Source organism: Lissotriton helveticus, chromosome 11 (genome assembly GCF_964261635.1).
Source record: "Lissotriton helveticus chromosome 11, aLisHel1.1, whole genome shotgun sequence".
Lineage (NCBI taxonomy): Eukaryota > Metazoa > Chordata > Amphibia > Caudata > Salamandridae > Lissotriton > Lissotriton helveticus.
Genome location: NC_136072.1, coordinates 1128419630 through 1128439448, shown reverse-complemented (window position 1 = coordinate 1128439448; position 19819 = coordinate 1128419630). Strand labels below are relative to the sequence as shown.

Below are 19819 nucleotides of genomic sequence, written 5' to 3'. Positions count from 1 at the left end.
TAGACCCTCTGCCTGAGACCACTGTGCTGCTAGTCACTGCTCTAAGGGACCGATGCGTAACTTTGCATGAGGAACTATTGCAATGCAGGAGACCATTAAGCCTAGCAAACATATTACTGTCCTGAAAGTTACCTGACATTCTGGCTGGAAAAGAGCAGTCTGATTTTGGAAAGCATTGACCCTGGCAAGAATTGGGTAAGCTTTCCCCACCCTTGAGTACAGAGTAGCCCTGAGGAAGGCTTGAACCTGAAGGGACTGAAGATGGGATGTGGCTAATTTTAGGATGAATTCCAACATGCAAAGGTTGTGGTTGTTTGCAGGTGCGCCAGAAATTACGGCTGCATTGCGCTGTTGATCAACAAGTTGTCGAGGTAAGGGAAATAGTGGATGCTGCCCCGCCTGAGGTGAGCGACTACCACGGCTAGACACTTGGTGAAGACTTTGGGGGCTTTGGGGTTGACCCCTTAAGGCAGCACCTTGAACTGGTAATGTTGTCCACTCAACATAAAAGCGAAGGAATATGGAAATAGGCATCCTTCAAGTCGTGGGCCGTCATGAAGTTGCCTTGCCACAACAGAAGAATAACATCTTGAAGCGTGACCACGTAGAAATGTTCAGACAGGAGGAGCAGGAGGTTTAGTATAGGCCTGAGGGAGCCATCTTTCTTGGGAATCCAAAAGTACAGGTGTAGAGAACTGGCTCTGTATATGGTATACCACTAGGTGGTTATACCGTGCACAGAGTCGCGAAATTCCCCCAGTAAGTGTACAGGGCTCAATGCAAACCCAAGATGCTCTCTTAGTGGTAGTGCGATTGAGCAGCCTTAGGCCTAGCACAGAGGAGTGTGAGAAATTTATTGCACACACGATTAATAACTGACACACAACTGAAAAGGAGGTCCACACCAATTTTATAATTTGTTTGTGTTTTATTTTAAGACCAAGATCTTCGCATTTAGGCAAGTACATTTTTAAAGAAAACAACTTTTCAGTTTCAAAAGACATAATTTAGTGCAATTTTTAAAGAGTTCAATTTTATCCTGTGGAGGAAAACAATAATGCGGCTATACAGGTAAAGAGACAACAGTTCCAGTCTTCGGGATCAAAGATAAGCAAGGAGCAAGGGTCCGGTTAGTACCAAAACTGCACCACCAGCGGCACAGGAAGAGGTCAAAAGCAGTTTGGCCCAATACGTTTCAATGGAGACTGGGGGTGCTCCTAGCCACACTGCTTACAGATAGGTGAATCTTTTGCACGGACCAAACTTTGGGGATTAGGTCAAGCACGGGTTTTCAGCCCATCTCCCTCCATATGGCTTCCCTGGCACTTACAATTTTAAGAAATGACTAAAGTATTGTAGGGGTGTATCTACTCATGCAGATAGGCCCTCACCAGTGGTAGAGTGCACCCTGACTTAGGGCTATAAGGCCTGCTAGAGGGGTGACTTACCTATGTCTTCAGGCAGCCCTGGCAGACCCAGGCAGGGTGCCATGTAGACTTTGCTGTTTTTCACCTCACAGGGGCATGCAAGCTGAAAGGCCACTGGCATTGTCCTAGTTAGGGGGTCCCATACGACCCTCTTCAGCTTCCATGCCCTAGGTACCCAGGGTACCACTGACTAGGGACTTACAACTTACAAAAGTACCAATTGTGGATATGGTTTTAGGGAAGAAGCACTGGCACAAACGACCTAGTGATCAGGGACCCTGTGCACTACAACCGAAAACTGCATCAAAAACCAGGCAAAAAGTGGGGCTAACCATGTCAAAAGAGGCACTGTCTCACAACAGCGAGTAGACCTCTTTGCAGCACTGTCTTTATGGCCCCTTCGACAAGTAGTGCATGCATCTCCTCTTGTAGCAGACGCTGGTGATCTTTGGACAACTTGTGTGTGCGTGAGGGCTGTTGGGTGCATTCTAAACAATCTCCCTCCCATATAATATCTAGAACCCAGCGGTTGAAGGTCATTGCCTCCTAGTGAGGCATAAACCTCGGCAACCTGTCCCTGACAGGTGCAGGATGGTCGGGGGAAGAAGGAGGGCGTTAATGTTTGGGGCAGTGGCTCCGTTAGGAGCTGCCCCTTCTGGCTCTACTATTGCCCCTCTGTACCATCCCTTGTAGTAACCCCGTAAAGGGGTCTGCTGCTGTTGTCTAGTGTAGGTGGTGGAAGTCTGGGGCATGGCAACTGTTTTGGCTGTGCCGCTGTACTGGTCTTTTGGTGTCTGAGATGTGTTGCTATCCATTCAATAAGGGGTGTCTGTTCCAGCCGACTCTGTTTTCATCAGATTTATGGCTTCAGGTTTGGGAGGATGAGCGTGTTTGTAAAATGACTGGGTTTTTACCAGGCACAGTTCACCTGGTGACCTTTGCTTTACATGGAAAACCAAGAATTCATTTGTTGAGCTAGTGCTGGGAAGAGGTATATCATGGGAATTTGCTGGTACAACAGTCAACACTTAGAATAGATATGCAAACTGCAGTGACCATAGAAAATGGTAAACATAGAAGGGGTGCCAGCTGGCTTGTTTATCCACATGGGGTAATTGGTAGTCGGTGATAATCTGAAGTCACTGATACCTGACCTTCTGAGTGACTATCTCTTTTCTTGAAATTGGATGAGCCAGATTATTGTGACCATCACGCTCCTCTGGTCAGCAGAGGTAGATAGTAGGATCACCTATGGAAGGAGTACTGTTGTTGCTGCTGTGGGTAATATGGCTGATATTGAGGGTAGGACCGTCTAAATGTCCGGTGGACCTGGATTCTTGAGCCCCAGAAGGATTGTGGTCTATTTGCCTTATTAGAAACTAATTATCTGGCTTTCGTCCGTCTTTTCAAGTTCTGATGGTCATAAACGATGTGGCAGTGTTCACCACTGAATGGAATGTTCAGAATACATTTTTGTATCTCTAGGCGAGATGTGGTACATATAAGCCACTGTTGACGTTTGTGTGCCCACAGAATCCTACAATACATTCATTCAGTCATTGCTGCATCTACAATAGATCTGAAAGCTCTCCTTCACTTAGTACGGAAACAGCCTCCTCTCTTGAATGAGCTCAAGTTGAGGGCCAATATCATTTCACATTTGGCAAGCACAGCAATCGAAGAATGCCGCTTCAGGAGAGCATAGAACATCAATGGGCATTGTTATGAGCAGTGAAGAGGTCCCATTGAGGCTGTCCCCACCACGCAAAGAAATCCTGAACTACGAAAGAGATGCACTCATGGTTGACAAGATGAAAGCCACTGAGATTATCAGCCCTGGTGTTCAGAGAGCTGGCCAGGGGGCAACTAACCACATTCCATGCCGGTGTGCCCAAGTTCAGAGTCTCAACACTTCTAGACATAGAAGGAGAGATCTCATTCCTCTCTGTTTCTTGATGTACCATATCGAGTTTGTACTGTCCGTCTAAATCTGGAAGGAATGGCCGCAAAGGGGAGGGAGAAATTATTTAAGCGCCAGCCGAACTGCTTTCAGTTCAAGCAGGTTAATATGAAGTGCTTGTGATCTCCAGTTTTCCCAGATGTGCTCCCCACACAAGTGTAGATTAATCCGTCACCATAGTGCCCACAGCTGGATAAGAATATAGAACTTACCTTGGATTAGGTTCTTTTCTGCTGATCCTCAGTCTAAGTTAACTGCAGTGTCTGTGGAGATCACAATGTTGAACGCCAGATCTCCCTTGTGCTGAAACCATTCCCTGTGGAGACGCCACTGGAGAGCCCTCATGTGAAGGCACACATGCATGGCCAAAACGATGCAAGAAGCCAGCAGACCCAGCAGGCATAGAACCAACAGGACTGGAATTCGAGCTTCTTTCAGAAACATCGGCATCGTATCCTGAATGTGCAGTGACCGTGATGTTGTATTTAGTATTGCCTCAATGAACAGGTGGTGCTGAGAGGGCTTTAGGTGACACTTTGATGGAAAATCCCAAGTTGAACAGCAGGGATGCAATTATCTGCAAGTGGTAAGACACCAGCTATGGCAGCCCAGGTTTGAGCAGCAAATTTTCAAGAGAAGAAACCCCAGGACCTGAGATAAGCTGCAACCACCACAATCACCGTTCTAACTATGAATGATGCCAATGGCAAACCAAACAAGTAGACAGTGGACCATATCACAAAACGAAGGTACTCTCTCCATGACCACAGGATCAGGTTGTGGAAGTACACATCCTGCAAGTCAAAGGTCTTTTGCCTGTCAGTGCCAGAAACTCCAAAGCTCGGAACATCTTGAACTTAGGAGCCCGAGGTGTAGAATCACCTGGCAACAACTCTACCACTCTTTTCTGCAGAAGGTTTGCCATCTCCTGCTGCAGTATCCACGGATGGTCCTCTGACCAAAGGGGCTGTTGGGTTTGTATATGAGGATATTGCTGAAAGGAAGGGTAGGATGTACCTCCTTACTACTATCTGAATGACCCATTGTTCTACCTACAGGAAGATGGGGCAACTGATGCACCATGGCTGCTTTCTTAAGGACGTGCGGAAAAATACCAGCGCTGCTGGAGGAGGTCCTGGACATAGATCATCGTCACCATCTGAGGATGCCTCACAGTCATCTATATCCTGATGCCCCTGAGACATCTGCAGGGGAAAGGAGTCTGTGCCAAAAATGTAATGATGGCGGGCACCATGACAATCCTCCCTGTATTTCTTTTCCTCTAGTAGTATCTTAGCCACCCAGTGTCTTGTGTGGGGCCAGCAGAACATCCTGTAGCAATTGAGGTGTTGCAGATGAGGAAGTGCCGGAGTTAAAAGGGGGGGCGACCAGGAGGAAGGTGCCAGCAGAACAAGAGGGACACTTGGCAGTATGGTACCAAAGATAGTTGTCATGGGGTTCAATTATCAATATTTGGCTGTCACAGCTACAACAGCTCTAGATCTACATCTAAGGGCGTGGGAAACAGAACTGACAATAGGGTACTGAGGTGCGTGCTATATGGCTCCAACGATGTCGCTATGAAAACCCACCACCATTGTTGAGCGTGAGCCAGCATCCCCAACTTGCATGGGAGAGCTATGTAAGAAGTTTGTGTGTCTAGTATAGCACCTGGGATATTAAAGAAGTGAGGAGTTTAAGGAAGAATGTGTATTATAAAGGTTGTCTACTTGCTCACTCAAATGATTTGCTTGACCTTCACGAAAACAGAATTCTCCAGGGTCAAGCTGAGAATCACCAAAACAATTCACATCTAATGGACGCCTACACAGGGAATACTGGCTCAAATTAGCTAAACCTAGTGTACGTAGAGGAATTAAACAAATATCTAGCGAGGAGCTGAAGACAGGAGGACTCACAACACGTCTGAATAAACAGATTTAACAGAAGCAGAGAGGGTAGGTATCAAGTGAATGATTCTTTTCAGAAAAAACAAAAACCCAACACCTATTTCTACAGGGCAACAAATGTACATATAACGTCAGTTTTTTTGCTGTGAAAAATGAATGTCTCACCACACCCTTGGAAGGCGCCAGATTTCAAACACAGTACCTGAAGTAATCGAATGCAGTGGAATAGATCTTTTCACGCATGATGTTTCGAATGGTGGCATTGGGAACAACATCTGCATGCAGCAGGGAGAGTCCCAGGGACAGAAGCCTATGGTAAGAAAGAGAAAGGCACTGAACAGAGGAGGACAGACAGCATACCATGTATAGCCAAATCATCATCAAATAGTCCCCTGGCTGTGCTCTTATGCTATCAGTTAAGCAACGTACTCTGTTTAACCGCATCGCTGCGGCGACTTTTCCAGCTGTGCGCGGCGATTTTAAAAACCCCGCAGTTCATGACGAGCTGAGCTCGTCATGAGCGCACGGCAGGTAACGCTCATGACGAGCTGAGCTCGTCATCAGCCTGGAAGGGGTTAATATGCAAGTGTCGGCCTCTATTTTGTCCTGCCTCCCTCAATTGCATTCCAAATTAATTTAACTACAATTTACTTGCATATTTCTATTGACTTAGATGGCATCCCACAGGAGCAAACACAACTATGCCAACCATATCACATAAATGAGCCTTTAAGCTTTAAAACAAACCTGCAGTTTGCAGCCAGAACGCTATGTGCCAATTGTAGGAAGCTGGCTCTCTTTATACTATACCAAAAAGAGGTATAGTGCGCACAGAGTCCTGTGGAACCCCAAAGGTAGGCTGAGGTAAAAGCAGATAGCACCTTACTCTCTATTTGTAGTATTGTGGGTGACAGGTAGGCATTATCAGAAGGTAATGTTAAGCACGTGTTGTACACACTTAGGCAAGAAATGATGTCACACACTCAAAGACTGAACTCAGACCAATTTGTTTGTTTCAAAAATATTATTTAGTTATTTTATTTTTCGAACCAAGCTAGGCCTGGTGCGGGCAAGTGAAATAATACTTTGCGAAATTTTATGCAGTGATTTACAGTTGAATGCAGGTTCAAATGCAGTTGTTACAAGTAAGTCAACAGTTCGAAATTACTTTCCAGATTACTGTGCACGTTACTTTTTAGATTACTTTTTGCGTTACTTTTGCTAACCTGTGTAATATGCCTAGATATCACACTGAGGCATATCTTAGACAAAAGGTAAGTAATTCACTTTTAGTACATTTGCAGTTTTTCAATGTTTTATACAAACCAACGCCACACTTAGATGAAATTTCAAGGAAAAGCAGTCAATGTAATCCTTTGGAAGGAAATGAAGTTAAAGGTTTGCAGGTGAGTACTTATTTGTGGGAATTGGTATTCTGGTTAAAACCAGGGTTCCCCCAGGGTCGAGGATGCACTCTCAGAACACCCTCAGCGATACTAGGGCGGCCGGGTGCACAGTGCTGAGGCCCAATATTATCCAATGGGGGATAAGGAGCCTCCGGTTGGTGGGTGCTCAGGAGCAGGCCACAGGTTGTGGGAGCAAAGCTTCTGTTGTTAGGCTGAGGGCAAAGGGGGATCCGAGTTAGCACACAAGGTGCACCGGCAGTGGTGCAGGGGCGGCTGGGTGAAGGGTGCTGTTTTGGCGTCAGGTGCCCTGTTGTTTTCAAAGGGAGTTGCTGGTTTTGGATTTTGGCTGCAGGCTCGGTCCGGGAGGAACCAACAGCTGGGCAGATAAGTTGGAGGGCTCAGGACGTAGGTGCACCTCGAGTTCTCATCTCCAGGGCACAGGGCAGCAGGATGCAGGGGTGCCGTTTGAGGTCTGATTTCACCCTACAGGGCCACTCGCGGTTGAGGGTCTCCATGCAGCGGCTGCAGGCGACGTAGGGGAGTCCTGTAGGGGTTAACCCATGATGGACTCGGACTCTAGAGCGCTGAGGACCTTGCTGGGATTGGTGGGCACCGAGATGAGGGCCAGTGCAGTGGTGGTTCCAGGCGTCTGATTTCTTTATCCTCAGCAGGCTCAGAGTTTGTCTTAGGAGTTTAGTTTGAACAGAGCTGCTGTTCACTGGAGATCCGGTCTTTGTTGAAGGCAATCAGTCCTTCCAGGGTTCTGGAGGTGGCTGGCTGCAGGAGAAGGCGACTTTTGGCGCAGGATCTCTGGAAACTGCAGACGGCCGATAGCCCTGGGGCCAAGTCAGTTCTTCTCTGCAGTCTCCTCTGCTAGGCATCTTCTTTCGTCCTTCTTCTTAGGTTGTGAGAATCAGTCTTCTTGGTTCAGGGCTGCCCCCTAAATACTGTATTTAGGGGCGTTAGGGGTCTCAAGGTCAGTAGTCAATGGCTACTGACCTTGGGGTGACTAGACCCTTGGTGGAGGCACAATCCCTAATCCCGATTGGAGCGTCCCTGCCACCTGGAAGATGGTGGGCACTAAAGAGTGGGCTTCACCTCGCCTACCCTACCTGAGGAGTGGGGTTGACAGAGGTGGGCACACCTTCTGGGCTGCTCTAATTTTTCCCGCCTGTCTTCCCGCTGAAAAGGAGGGGAGACAGGAAGGGGGCCTGCTCCTGATCGCAAGGCCTTTGAAGCTCCCCTGCCTCATATGGCTCTTCCTGACCTGGGGGAGGTGTGACTACCTCCGCCCAGGAAAGGCTTTGTTTCTGGGCTCTGACAGCGAAGGCTCCCACCCCAGGGGTCCAGAAACATGTCTCGTGGTGGCAGGCTGGTGTGTACCAATCAGTTATCCCACCAAAGGCTGGTTGTTTTTCAGGGGGCATCTCTAAGATGCCCTCTGAATGCATTTTGCATTACATCCCACACTGGCATCAGTTTGGGTTTAATGTGCTGAGAAGTTTGATACCAAACTTCCCAGTTTTCAGTAAAGCCATTATAGTGCTGTGGAGTTCGTAATGACAAACTGCCAGCACCATATATTCTTAAGGGCATTACTACACTTACAATGTCTAAGAATTGGTTTAGACACTGTAGGGGTACAGGGCTCCTGCATCGGTACCCTCACCACTGGTATAGTGCACCTAGCTAGAGGGGTGGCTGACTTATTCCAGGGCAGTGGGTTGTAGGCATGGCACACAGGGATGTGTGCCATGTCGACTCTTCACTTTGTTCTGCACCCAAACACGCAGCCTGCAATGGCAGTGCATGTGTAAAGGTACAAGGCCTCTAAGGGTGGCACAATAAGTGCTGCAGCCCTTATAGGCCTTCCCTGGCCACAGTGCCCTTGGTACCCATGGTACCTTTTACAAGGGAATTACATGTGGCCAGAGTGGTGCCAATTGGGGGCACAAGGTACAGTTTTGGGAAAAAACAAAGGCAATGGGAACCTTATTGACTTGATGTGCCCTGGGTCCCTGCCAAAGTGCATCAGTAGTCTGGCAGAAAGTGGTGGGTTACTGCAACAGAAACTCAGCTTCCTACACCACTACACTGAATAAGCAAAGGCATGCCTTCAAAAGGGATCATCTGACTTTTTGAGGTTGCCAATGCTTGTTGCGAGTGTTGTCCAGCATTGGCAAAACACATTTAGAGGATGATGTTTTATGTGTGTATACAGCATGACCCAATAGCTTTTTTCAAATAAAACATTATATTTACTGTTATAACATGGCAGTCCCCAATCTAGGAGCAATGAGTTAAAAAAAAAAACTAAATGGTGCATGAAAGCTCAATGTGGTGAAAAAAGCAGCCCAGTAGGAACCATAATGGAATGTCCCACTAGGAAAGGCAACACCACTTTTGACAGAAATTAAGCTCGAGTCTGGAGCATCAGCTTGTCTGAAAAGAAGGGGAAATAAGGTGGTTGCACTGACAGCACCTGCAGGTCGCTTACGTGATGTGTAGAAGTAATCACAACAAGCATTGAAAATGCAATAGGTCTCGCATTAGGAAAGTTTTTTTATTTTTTTATTTATGTGTTGGTTTTGAAAATAGCAAAATTAATACCTTTGTCAGGTGGATGTGGTGGTGGATGTGGTGGTGAATGCGATGGTGGTGGATGCGATGGTGGTGGATGTGGTGGTGGATGTGATGTTGGTGGATGTGGCGGTGGATGTGATGGTGGATGTGATGGTGGATGTGATGGTGGATGTGATGGTGGATGTGATGGTGGATGCGGTGGATGTGGCGGTGGATGTCATGGTGGATGCGGTGGATGTGGCGGTGGATGTCATGGTGGATGTGATGGTGGATGCGGTGGATGCGGTGGTGGATGTAGTGGTGGTGGATGCGGTGGTGGATGTAGTGGTGGTGGATGCGGTGGTGGATGTAGTGGTGGTGGATGTGGTGGTGGTGGATGTGGCGGTGGATGTGGTGGTGGTGGATGTAGTGGCGGTGGATGTGGTGGTGGTGGATGTGGTGGTGGTGGATGTGGTGGATGTGGTGGTGGTGGATGTGGTGGTGGATGCAATGGTGGTGGATGTGGCGGTGGATGTCATGGTGGATGTGATGGTGGATGTCATGGTGGATGTGATGGTGGATGTGATGGTGGATGTGGCGGTGGATGTGGCGGTGGATGTGGCGGTGGATGTGGCGGTGGATGTGGCGGTGGATGTGATGGTGGATGTGGCGGTGGATGTGGCGGTGGATGTGGTGGTGGTGGATGTAGTGGTGGTGGATGTAGTGGTGGTGGATGTAGTGGTGGTGGATGTAGTGGTGGTGGATGTGGTGGTGGATGTGGTGGTGGATGTGGTGGTGGATGCGATGGTGGTGGATGTGGTGGTGGATGCGATGGTGGTGGATGTGGTGGTGGATGCGATGGTGGTGGATGTGATGGTGGATGTGATGGTGGATGTCATGGTGGATGCGGTGGATGTGGCGGTGGATGTGGCGGTGGATGTGGCGGTGGATGTGATGGTGGATGCGGTGGTGGATGCGGTGGTGGATGCGGTGGTGGATGTAGTGGTGGTGGATGCGGTGGTGGATGTAGTGGTGGTGGATGTAGTGGTGGTGGATGTGGCGGTGGATGTGGTGGTGGTGGATGTGGTGGTGGTGGATGTGGTGGTGGTGGATGTGGTGGTGGTGGATGTGGTGGATGTGGTGGTGGTGGATGTGGTGGTGGTGGATGTGGTGGATGTGGTGGTGGATGTGGTGGTGGATGTGGTGGTGGATGTGGTGGTGGATGTGGTGGTGGATGTGGTGGTGGATGTGGTGGTGGATGTGGTGGTGAATGCGATGGTGGTGGATGCGATGGTGGTGGATGTGGTGGTGGATGCGATGGTGGTGGATGTGGCGGTGGATGTGATGGTGGATGTGATGGTGGATGACATGGTGGATGTGATGGTGGATGCGGTGGATGTGGCGGTGGATGTCATGGTGGATGTGATGGTGGATGTGGTGGATGCGGTGGTGGATGTGGTGGTGGATGTGGTGGTGGTGGATGTGGTGGTGGTGGATGTGGTGGTGGTGGATGCGGTGGTGGCGAATGTGGCGGTGGCGGATGTGGTGGATGTGGCGGTGGTGGATGTGGCGGTGGTGGATGTGGCGGTGGTGGATGTGGCGGTGGTGGATGTGGCGGTGGATGTGGTGGTGGATGCGGTTATAAAGCCTGTGATTGATAGAACTTAGAAACGGCAAAACTATGATAGCAAGCATATGTTTAATTAAGCGCATGTGGACAGTGAATTGCATTGCATGAAATCCTTTCCTTAGTGTGGCATGTTAGATTTAGTCCAATCCCTAGTGCAAAATCAACATGAATCACTTTTCGTTCCAAAAACACATGTAGGAGCAAAAATCTAAAATCTAACTTAGGTGAACAGTCTCTAATGCAGCAAAGTAACCAAGTGTGTGGCATTTCTTATAGGTGTAAAATCACTCTGCATAGAGAGAAAATTTAGTTTGATGATGAATGAGTTGTGAAAAATGTGTATTCGTATGACATCCCCAGCACATAGAGGTGCAAAAATTACATTTAGTTGCAAAATCACACTTTGTGAAACATCTATAGAAGTGTGAACACACTGCGATGAGCTAAAATAAAATTAGTGTTATAAAGCAAAGCAAGCAGATATCGTTATTATCAACATCGGATTAAAAAAAAAAAAAAGGAGACACGGCCGGCCAGCCGTGAAACTGAAAGCACTGATGCAGCAGGGGGTAATTAGGGGAGGAGAATGGCTGGGCTGAGGCAGAGCGCCAAGCCTTTGATGCAGCAGGGGGCGGAGCGGGAAGAGCTGCTGGCGGCACTAAGCTGACGATTTGATGCTGTGCACGCGCATTTTAACTAATTGCGCTTGCGCATTGAGTTAAAAGTGCACATGCACTTCATCAAATCGCCAGTGAATCGCCAGTGTAGGTAAGCTTTGTTTAAGCCCCCATAGTCTCGCTCTGCTCAATGCGCATGCGCATTGACAGGCGAGACCTAAAAAGGAGGGCAGTTTTAAGGGCCAGGAACCTCAAAGCTGCCAACGTTACATCCACTACTTCCTTTAACAGATCAAAACCACTCAGCTGGTTCCGCTCAATTGCCATGCATGAAGATGTAGGCTGTGGAGAATTGAGTGTAGAACCCTGCCCAATTGTTGTCCATCAATTGTTCTTTATGCATTTGTCACCCCGAGTGGGACGGGTATACCCAGATGTGGGACCCGTGCTCTCCATGCCACTGGAGTCAAGCTATCCTGGCTGATGAGGGATGAAACCCCGAAACCGATCCTAGGATGCTTGTTTCCAGTCCAGGGAGGACCTGGCCTGGCAGTTTGGGCGGGACTGTTCCCATTGTGCGCAGGGTCAAGACTGATTTGCATATATCTGGGTTCAAACTGGCATGGCATGGGGAGCAAAAAAAACTATGGATTTAGGCCCAGATGTCTGTACTGGGGTGACTGTATGAAATTGTTCTGCATTCTGCCCATCAATTGTTCTTTTTGTAATTGTTGGGAGAGCAGGTCCTCCTGAAGAAAGGCCTGGCAGGTCGGGCTGGACTGTTCCCATGGGCGCAGGGTCAAGACTGATTTGCATATGGCTGGGTTCAAACTGGCATGGCATGGGAACAAACAAACTATGGATTCAGGCCCAGATCTCTGTACTGGGGTGACTGTATGACATTGTTTTGCATTCTGTCCATCGATTGATCTATTAGCATTTATCACCCGAGTGGGACAGGTATACCCAGATGTGGGCCCGTGCTCCCCATGCCTCTGGAGTCGAGCTATCCAGGCTGATGAGGGGTGAAACCCCGAAACTGGTCCTAGGATGCTCGTTTCCAGTCCAAGGAGGACCTGACTTGGCAGTTCGGGCTGGAGTTTTCTCATTGGGTGCAGGGTCAAGACTGATTTGCATATGGCTGGGTTCAAACTGGAATGGCATGGGGAGCAAAAAACGATGGATTTAGGCCCAGATCTCTGTACTGGGGGGATTGTATGACATTGTTCTGTATTTTGCCCATCAATTGATCTTTTTGTAATTGTTGGGGAGCAGGTCCTCCTGAAGAAGTAACAAAGTGGGGGCAGGTGCTCAGACTCAGATGTTTGAGTACCACAGAGTGCCAAGTCAACGTCGGGCGCCCAATGCAATTCAATGGGGGAGATCGGTTTTGGAAAGAGGCTGTAGGCGCTGGCCAGGAGGCTGCACAAAGAAATCCCACAGCTGCCCACGTAAGTTCTGATGCGTGGGGACATAGGGACACCATTGGCCAAGCTTCCCATGGCCCAGGGGCTTCGGGTGCAGTGTGTGTCCTTTGGCATCAGGAACAGCTTACTGGCCAGAAAGCGGTCAGGGGGAGTCTTCGGTTTCAGGCTGCAGGCATTGAGGTAGAGTCCAGCAGGGGTCATTCCACGGTGGGCTCTGGCTCAGAAGCACTGGGGAACCTTTTACAGGACCTGTGGTCCACTTGTATTCGGGCTGTGGGTGTCGGGTGCAGAGGTGGGTCCATAAGCGGTTTTGTGGTTCCCTAGGGCTGAGTTCCTATTTTTTAAAGTTGGTTACTTCTGGATAGGTCCGCTGTCCACAGATCTTGATCTTTGTTGAAGCAGGCAGTCTTCCCAAAGCTTTGGAGGTTGCTGGGCTGCATGACAGGTCATCATTTGGCACAGGATTGTCGAGGGCTGCAGAAAGGCCAGTAGGGCTGGGGCCAAGTCAGTTGGTGTCTGCAGTCTTCTCTCCTGGTGAGATACTGTAGTTTTCGGCTCATAGGTCTTCAGGATTTGATTTCAGGGTCTGGGGTGCCAATGAAATACCAGATTTATGGGCATTACAGGGGAGTAACAGGTAGGGACCAATGGGTCTCTCACCTGGGGTGTCTACACCCACTATTATGCCACCCTCCTCTGGGAGGAGGGCATAGCACTAGCCCTGATTGGATAAGTCCCACCATCTTCTAGCTGGTGGACACTGAAAAATAGACATAACTTCGCCTCCATCACATGAGGTGAAGGGGGGCACACCTCCTATTCTATCTTGGTTTTCCTACCGGTTCTTCCGTCAAAAGTGGAGTTTGTACTGAGGGCTGCCATCTGCTGCTAGCAGAAGAGGCTGGGGTCACATTACAAAGGTGGCAAGGCCTTTCAAGCCCCCCTTTCGAGCACTGTGCTCATCCTGGGGAGGAGGCGTGATACCCCTGCCAAGGATATGCTTTGTTCCTGGTCTCAGAGAGCAGGGGCTCTCAACCCAAGGGTCCACAAACATGTCTGGGAGTGGCAGGCTGCCTAAAGCCAGTCAGAGACCATGCCAGGTTTGTCAGTTTTACGGGGTCACCTCTAATGTATTCGCCGGGTACGTTCGAATAAATCCCACACTGACGTCAGTGTGGGTTCATTGAGAGGATTTGTTTGGTACCCGACACTACTGTGTTCAGTAGAGCCACTATGGAGCTGGGGAAGTTGAGTTGTCGAGTTTTCAACCTACGGACTCACTATGGCTTCACTGAAATAAAATGAAATGTGTTGCTTATATAGCGCGACTGCCACTCCTAACGGAGTCTCCTGGCGCTGTAAATAACAAAGATCAGCTGTATTAGATTAGGACCTAGATTAATGCCAGGCAGCAGGCATCTGATATGCCAAAGATCAATGTCTTTAGAGCCTTTCTGAACTGATCTTCCTGTTCCATTGCCCTGAGTTACTTTGGCATGCAATTCCAGGCCTTTGCCCCTAGTACCGTGGCCGATTTCCTTCCTCTAGTTATCAATTTGAAGTCAGGTGGTTAAAGCAGGTTTGCAGTGCTAGATCTGAGTGTCCTCACTGTAGTGTGTGGCTTGAATCTTGTTGAAAGGTATACAGGACCCAGCGGGCGGATTGCTCTGAAGGTCGTCAACAGTAGTTTAAACAAAATTCTTTTATGGACCGGGAGCCAGTGAAGGGTCTTCAGGGCGGCAGAGGCAGATGCTCTACAAGGAAGCCCTAGGACCAAGCTGGCTGCTGCGTGCTCTACTACCAGCAATCTCCTCAAGGTAGCTTTGTTAATCCCTGCCAGAAGGCTATTACAGTAGTCCAGCCATGATAGTATAAGAGCCACTGTCACAATTTTCTCAGAAGCAAGCGGGATTAGATGAAATAATTTTTTCTGTGTTTCAATAAGGCCAAAACAAGTCCCTGTTACCTTTAAGACATGGGGTTTGAAAGAGAGGGAAGAGTCAAACTATACTCCCAGATTTTTTGCAACCTCCACCGTTTGTGGGGGGCTACAGTAATATCCGGCCACCATTTCTTTGGATGGAAAGGATTGTTTTGTCCAATAGGTAGGATTTCCTTCTTATCAGTATTACAGCAGAGATGGTTATTTGTAATCCATTTGATGACTGCCGTAAAACAAGCTTAAAAATGTTTTTGGGCTTCCGTGGAGTTCTTTTCCAATAACAAGATCAGCTGAGTGTCATCAGCGTAAGATGTAATTTCGATCCCAAAAGCCGAGATCAGTGGGGCCATATATATATTAAATAGAAGTGGACATATATATATATTAAATAGAAGTGGACTGAGATAAGCCCCCTGTGGGACACCCGTGGTAACGGTACGTTTCGAGGAGAGAAAGGATTCTAAAGAGACAACCTGCTTCCTATCCTGGCACTTACAATATTTAAAGAATGGACTTAGATAATGTAGGGGCATATCTGCTCATGCAGATATGCTCACATCTGAGATACGGAGCACCCTACCTTTGAGCTTGTAAGGCCTGCTAGAGGGGTGACTTACCTATACCTTGGCCAGTGCTGCTGGGCAAGCCAAACAGGCAGTGTGCCATGTCGACCTTGTCGTGTTTGTCTGCACCAAAGCATGCATGCTGCTGTGGCATTTTGGATGACCCAGGTGGGGAGTCGGTAGGGACCTTCTTCAGTCCCAATGCCCTAGATACCAGGGTACCATTTACTAGGGACTTACAAGGGGGTCTGAAGTGCCAATCGTGGTACAGTTTTAGGAAAGGAGCACTGGCACTGGGGACCTAGTTGGCAGCTACCCTGTACACTTACAATGAAAACCACATCATTTTCCAGGCAAAAAGTAGGGGCTAATCATGTCAAAAGAGGCACTTTCTCACATTGGTGAAACATGACTCCCAGACAACATGGGGACAACAACTCTAGGGTTCAAAACGTTTGACAATGAGCATTCTCGGATGTAGCAAAAAAATCTACTGAAGGTACATCATACTGGGTTAACATGCCATGAACTTCTGAATGCAGACGCCACCCATGTTCGACTAGATGGTGCTTGCTGAGCTTATCCACCCTGCAAAAACAACAGTTGATGGACAGAATGCAGAACAATGTCATACATTCACCCCAGTACAGAGATCTGGGCCTAAATCCATCGTTTTTTTTGCACTCCACACCACCCCAGTTCAGACATGGCCATATGCAAATCAGCCTTGACCCTGTGCGTCATGGGAACAGTCCAGCCCGAACTGCCAAGCCATGTCTTTCCTGGACCGGAATCAAGCATCCTAGGACCGGTTTCTGGCTTTCAGCCGTCTTCAGCCAGGATAGCTTGACTCCAGTGGTGTGGAGAGCATGGGACTCACGTCTGAGCATACCCATCCCACTTGGGGTGACAAATGCAAAAACAACAGTTGATGGACAGAATACAGAACAATGTCATACATTCACCCCAGTACAGAGATCTGGGCCTAAATCCATCGTTTTTTTGCACTCCACACCACCCCAGTTCAGACATGGCCATATACAAATCAGCCTTGACCCTGTGCCTCATGGGCACAGTCCAGCCCGAACTGGCAAGCCATGTCTTTCCTGGACCGCAATCAAGCATCCTAGGACTGGTTTCTGGCTATCAGCCGTCTTCTGCCAGGATAGCTTAACTCCAGTGGTGTGGAGAGCATGGGACTCACGTCTGAGCATACCCATCCCACTCGGGGTGACAAATGTAAAACCAACAGTTGATGGACAGAATGCAGAACAATGTCATACATTCACCCCAGTACAGAGATCCACTTCAGAACCCTTTCTAGACCTCAGAAAGATCAGAATAGGATTGGACCCAATGTCTGTTACCCCGAGAAGAGCCTTGAAGGACTGGACCGGCTTCCTCTTGTACCCAGGATAAAGAAGTAGACACCAGGGATCAGTAGACACCAGGGATCAGTTAGCTGACCTCCTAGGTGACTATGAGGTGACAACAAGCTGCAAGAAGCATTTTCCTGGAATTACCCAGCTGACCAGTGTCATCTGGACCTGGAATAAATCCTGCTGTTGGCCTCTCCCTGAGCCTCTTAAGTGCTTCCTTGAGGTCCTGGTAGCCACAGAAGTTTACTCCTGTGGTCATTTGGGACTTAAAAGGCTAAGTCAGAAGGTAAATCTTTGACCAGAATGAACTTGGTTGGTGTATCTGATCAGTGCTACATCGTGGTGGCCTCAAATTGCACATAGCTCCTGGTCAATCGTGACATTTGACTATCATTAGAGCTTTGTGCTTTTTTGGCTCTATTTCAACTTAAAACTTTTAAAATTCTAATACCTTTTTGGATTTTTGTCATTTTGTTTATCAAATACATTTCAAATTCGGTTTGGAACTTGTATTGTTTTGCATTTTGACTTTTTTTTTTTTTTACTGTTGTGGTACAGCATAAATACTTTACACATTGCCCTAAATTAGGCCTGTATGCTCTGTCCAAAGCTACCAGGGTGTTGGCCTCAGGTTAATTTACTGACTTCAAGGGCTCACTCTAATAAGAGTGTGATTATTCCTTGACGTGGGTAGGCACTCACTCCAAATAATAATCTAATTTCTTACAGTGGGCAAGAATGTGCTCTCTGTACAACATATATCTCAACTGATGTGCCAAGACAGCCAGCATTTTGGAGGTCTAAATACAGTCCATTACCAGTGTAGTAGGAGACAATAAATTGATGACATTCTCTTCACCATCCCTATCGTCTTGTACAAGACGCGAGAGTGCGCCAAAGAAGACCTCAAGGCGTCATAGATGGTGCAGGCAGAAGAAGCAATGGAAAGTCCTCAAACACGACTAGCTTTCCCTTAGTAAACTCATAAAGCAACAAAACCTGAGATTTTGTCAAATTTGGCCATGGAACCAATGCTTTCATCGTGGTCAGATCCAGGAACTTTCCGTTCGACTGCTAACTGCACGTCTTCTCCATGACGGCAGAAAACTCCCATCTGCATTTGCGCCAAGGTTTGCCCTTGGGCTTCATCGTAGACCCAAAGCTGGGAATCTCGCCTGGGACTTGATGAGGAGCATACGCTGGTGACTTAGAGTATGGCCGTTTATTGTGTTCAGTGACGAATGTCACTTCCCACTCCCTCATGGCCTTCAGCTATATCACAGAGCATTCGTCACATGACTAAAATCATGCTTGGGTCCAAGACGCCAGAAACACATGAAGGCCTGTAACTGACATCTGTTTTCAGTAGGTGCGGCATGGTTTTCAAGACTTGTTTTCAGGGAAGATCTCTAGTACACTGCCATTGAAACACCTTTTTGGTAGTTGGTCAAGAACTGACTAAGTTCAGGAGTGACACTAGTTTCGATTTGATCTGAGTTGAAGGGTGCGGAACAAAAGAAACTTAACATCAGCGCGCAGGGGTGATGTCTATAGACTGCTTCATCCCGTCTCTTCTGGAGGTAGGGCCTGGTTGAAGCAAAGTGTGATGGTGCCACTTACTAAAGCACAGTAGCAATTACTGTAAAGGTTTCCTGATCCAGTCTGGCACGTGGGGGAATTCAAAAGGAGAGAAATCTGCAGTTAGAAGTATCGATCAGAAAGGGATTAGCTTTAAACCTTTCCCGCTCATTGTGTTGGAGTCACGTGATTTGATGACTGATGCAACATTAGAGACCTGGCAATTGGGGTCATATTTATTGTACCCTACAAAATCCGGCTCTGATTAAAATTGATCAGATGCGATAAATATAATCTATTCCCAGTATTTGGATAATATTTGGAGAATAGTATGTGGATTTCGCTGCACCGAAGTCTGCATGTTCCGGCACGTAACAGGCATTTTTCCCCAGATAAATTTGCTGAAATTTATCTCACAAAAATTGCAGTAGTTGGGTGTTCGCTGCAAAACGTATAATTCTGGTATGTGCACTGACTGCCATTACTGCACATACCGCTGAAGTTAAGGGGGCCACACACTACAATTAAATCGTTAATAAGAATCATATTTAGAAGCAAAAGAATACTTACTTGAAACGGGGGCCTATGGCTGCCACATGTCTGTTCATGCTGCCTTTGGCACCTCCTATGTTCAGCGACAGAGATCGCTGAAGGAGGCTGGAGAAGATCTCTATCTGGTCCGAGCTGCAGTATTTGGCAATTTCAAATCTCTGACCTAGAAACTGAGTTAAAAAGATTAGATAAGAAATTATCAGAGGAAAGAATAAAAATATCAAATGGGATATATTTTGGTGTCTAACAACACTTGCCAACACTAAAAGCCATACACACATAGAAGAGAAACAGACACAAATAACTGAGACATGCCACAGCACACAGTTAGGCTGAGCCACACACTTCTAAAAGTGCATTATGTCCTTGAGAAAAAGACCATTGTTTAGGAAGAAAAAAGGTGTAGACCAAAAAAAGGCAACAAAAGAAAGAAAGAATACAGAGAAACATAAATTAGAGTTGATGGATCAGATCGTCACTGGCTGTAGACAAAAACAGACATATAGAGTCTGGATGGGGCATATATCTATCCTATCCCGCAGATCCTTTAAGGCTGTATGTGCAGATACATGCAATCTAAACAACATAAAAATGGCCATACCTGCTTTCTAATCTCAAATTTGCTGAAATTTATTCCTAACAAGTTGTAATTGTCTTCAGGTTACATTAAAAGTCATTGATAAAAACATGAAGCAAACCACTACTGGTGTTAAACTGAAGATGCAGCCAGTTACTGCCACCAGGAGCTAACATCCAACCTGTGATATGGTAAAGTGCCTTTAGGTCCTCTAGATCCATAGTTGATGAGGCAACATGACCAATAATAACAGGAATTGCAGATATTTGCATAGACCAGTCTCTGCTCA

At 47.5% G+C, this 19819-nt stretch overlaps 1 protein-coding gene across 2 annotated transcripts in view; it reads right to left on the bottom strand.

Moving 5' to 3' along the window:
- Positions 1-19819, bottom strand: part of PI4KA (phosphatidylinositol 4-kinase alpha) — a 517988-nt gene that overhangs the window by 106546 nt on the left and 391623 nt on the right. For both annotated transcript variants that reach the window (XM_078667865.1, XM_078667866.1), the window contains 2 exons: positions 18972-19123; positions 5500-5607 (listed from right to left, as the gene is read on the bottom strand). In XM_078667865.1, the coding sequence (XP_078523991.1) occupies positions 5500-5607; positions 18972-19123 (260 nt within the window). The remainder of the gene's footprint in view (positions 1-5499; positions 5608-18971; positions 19124-19819) is intronic.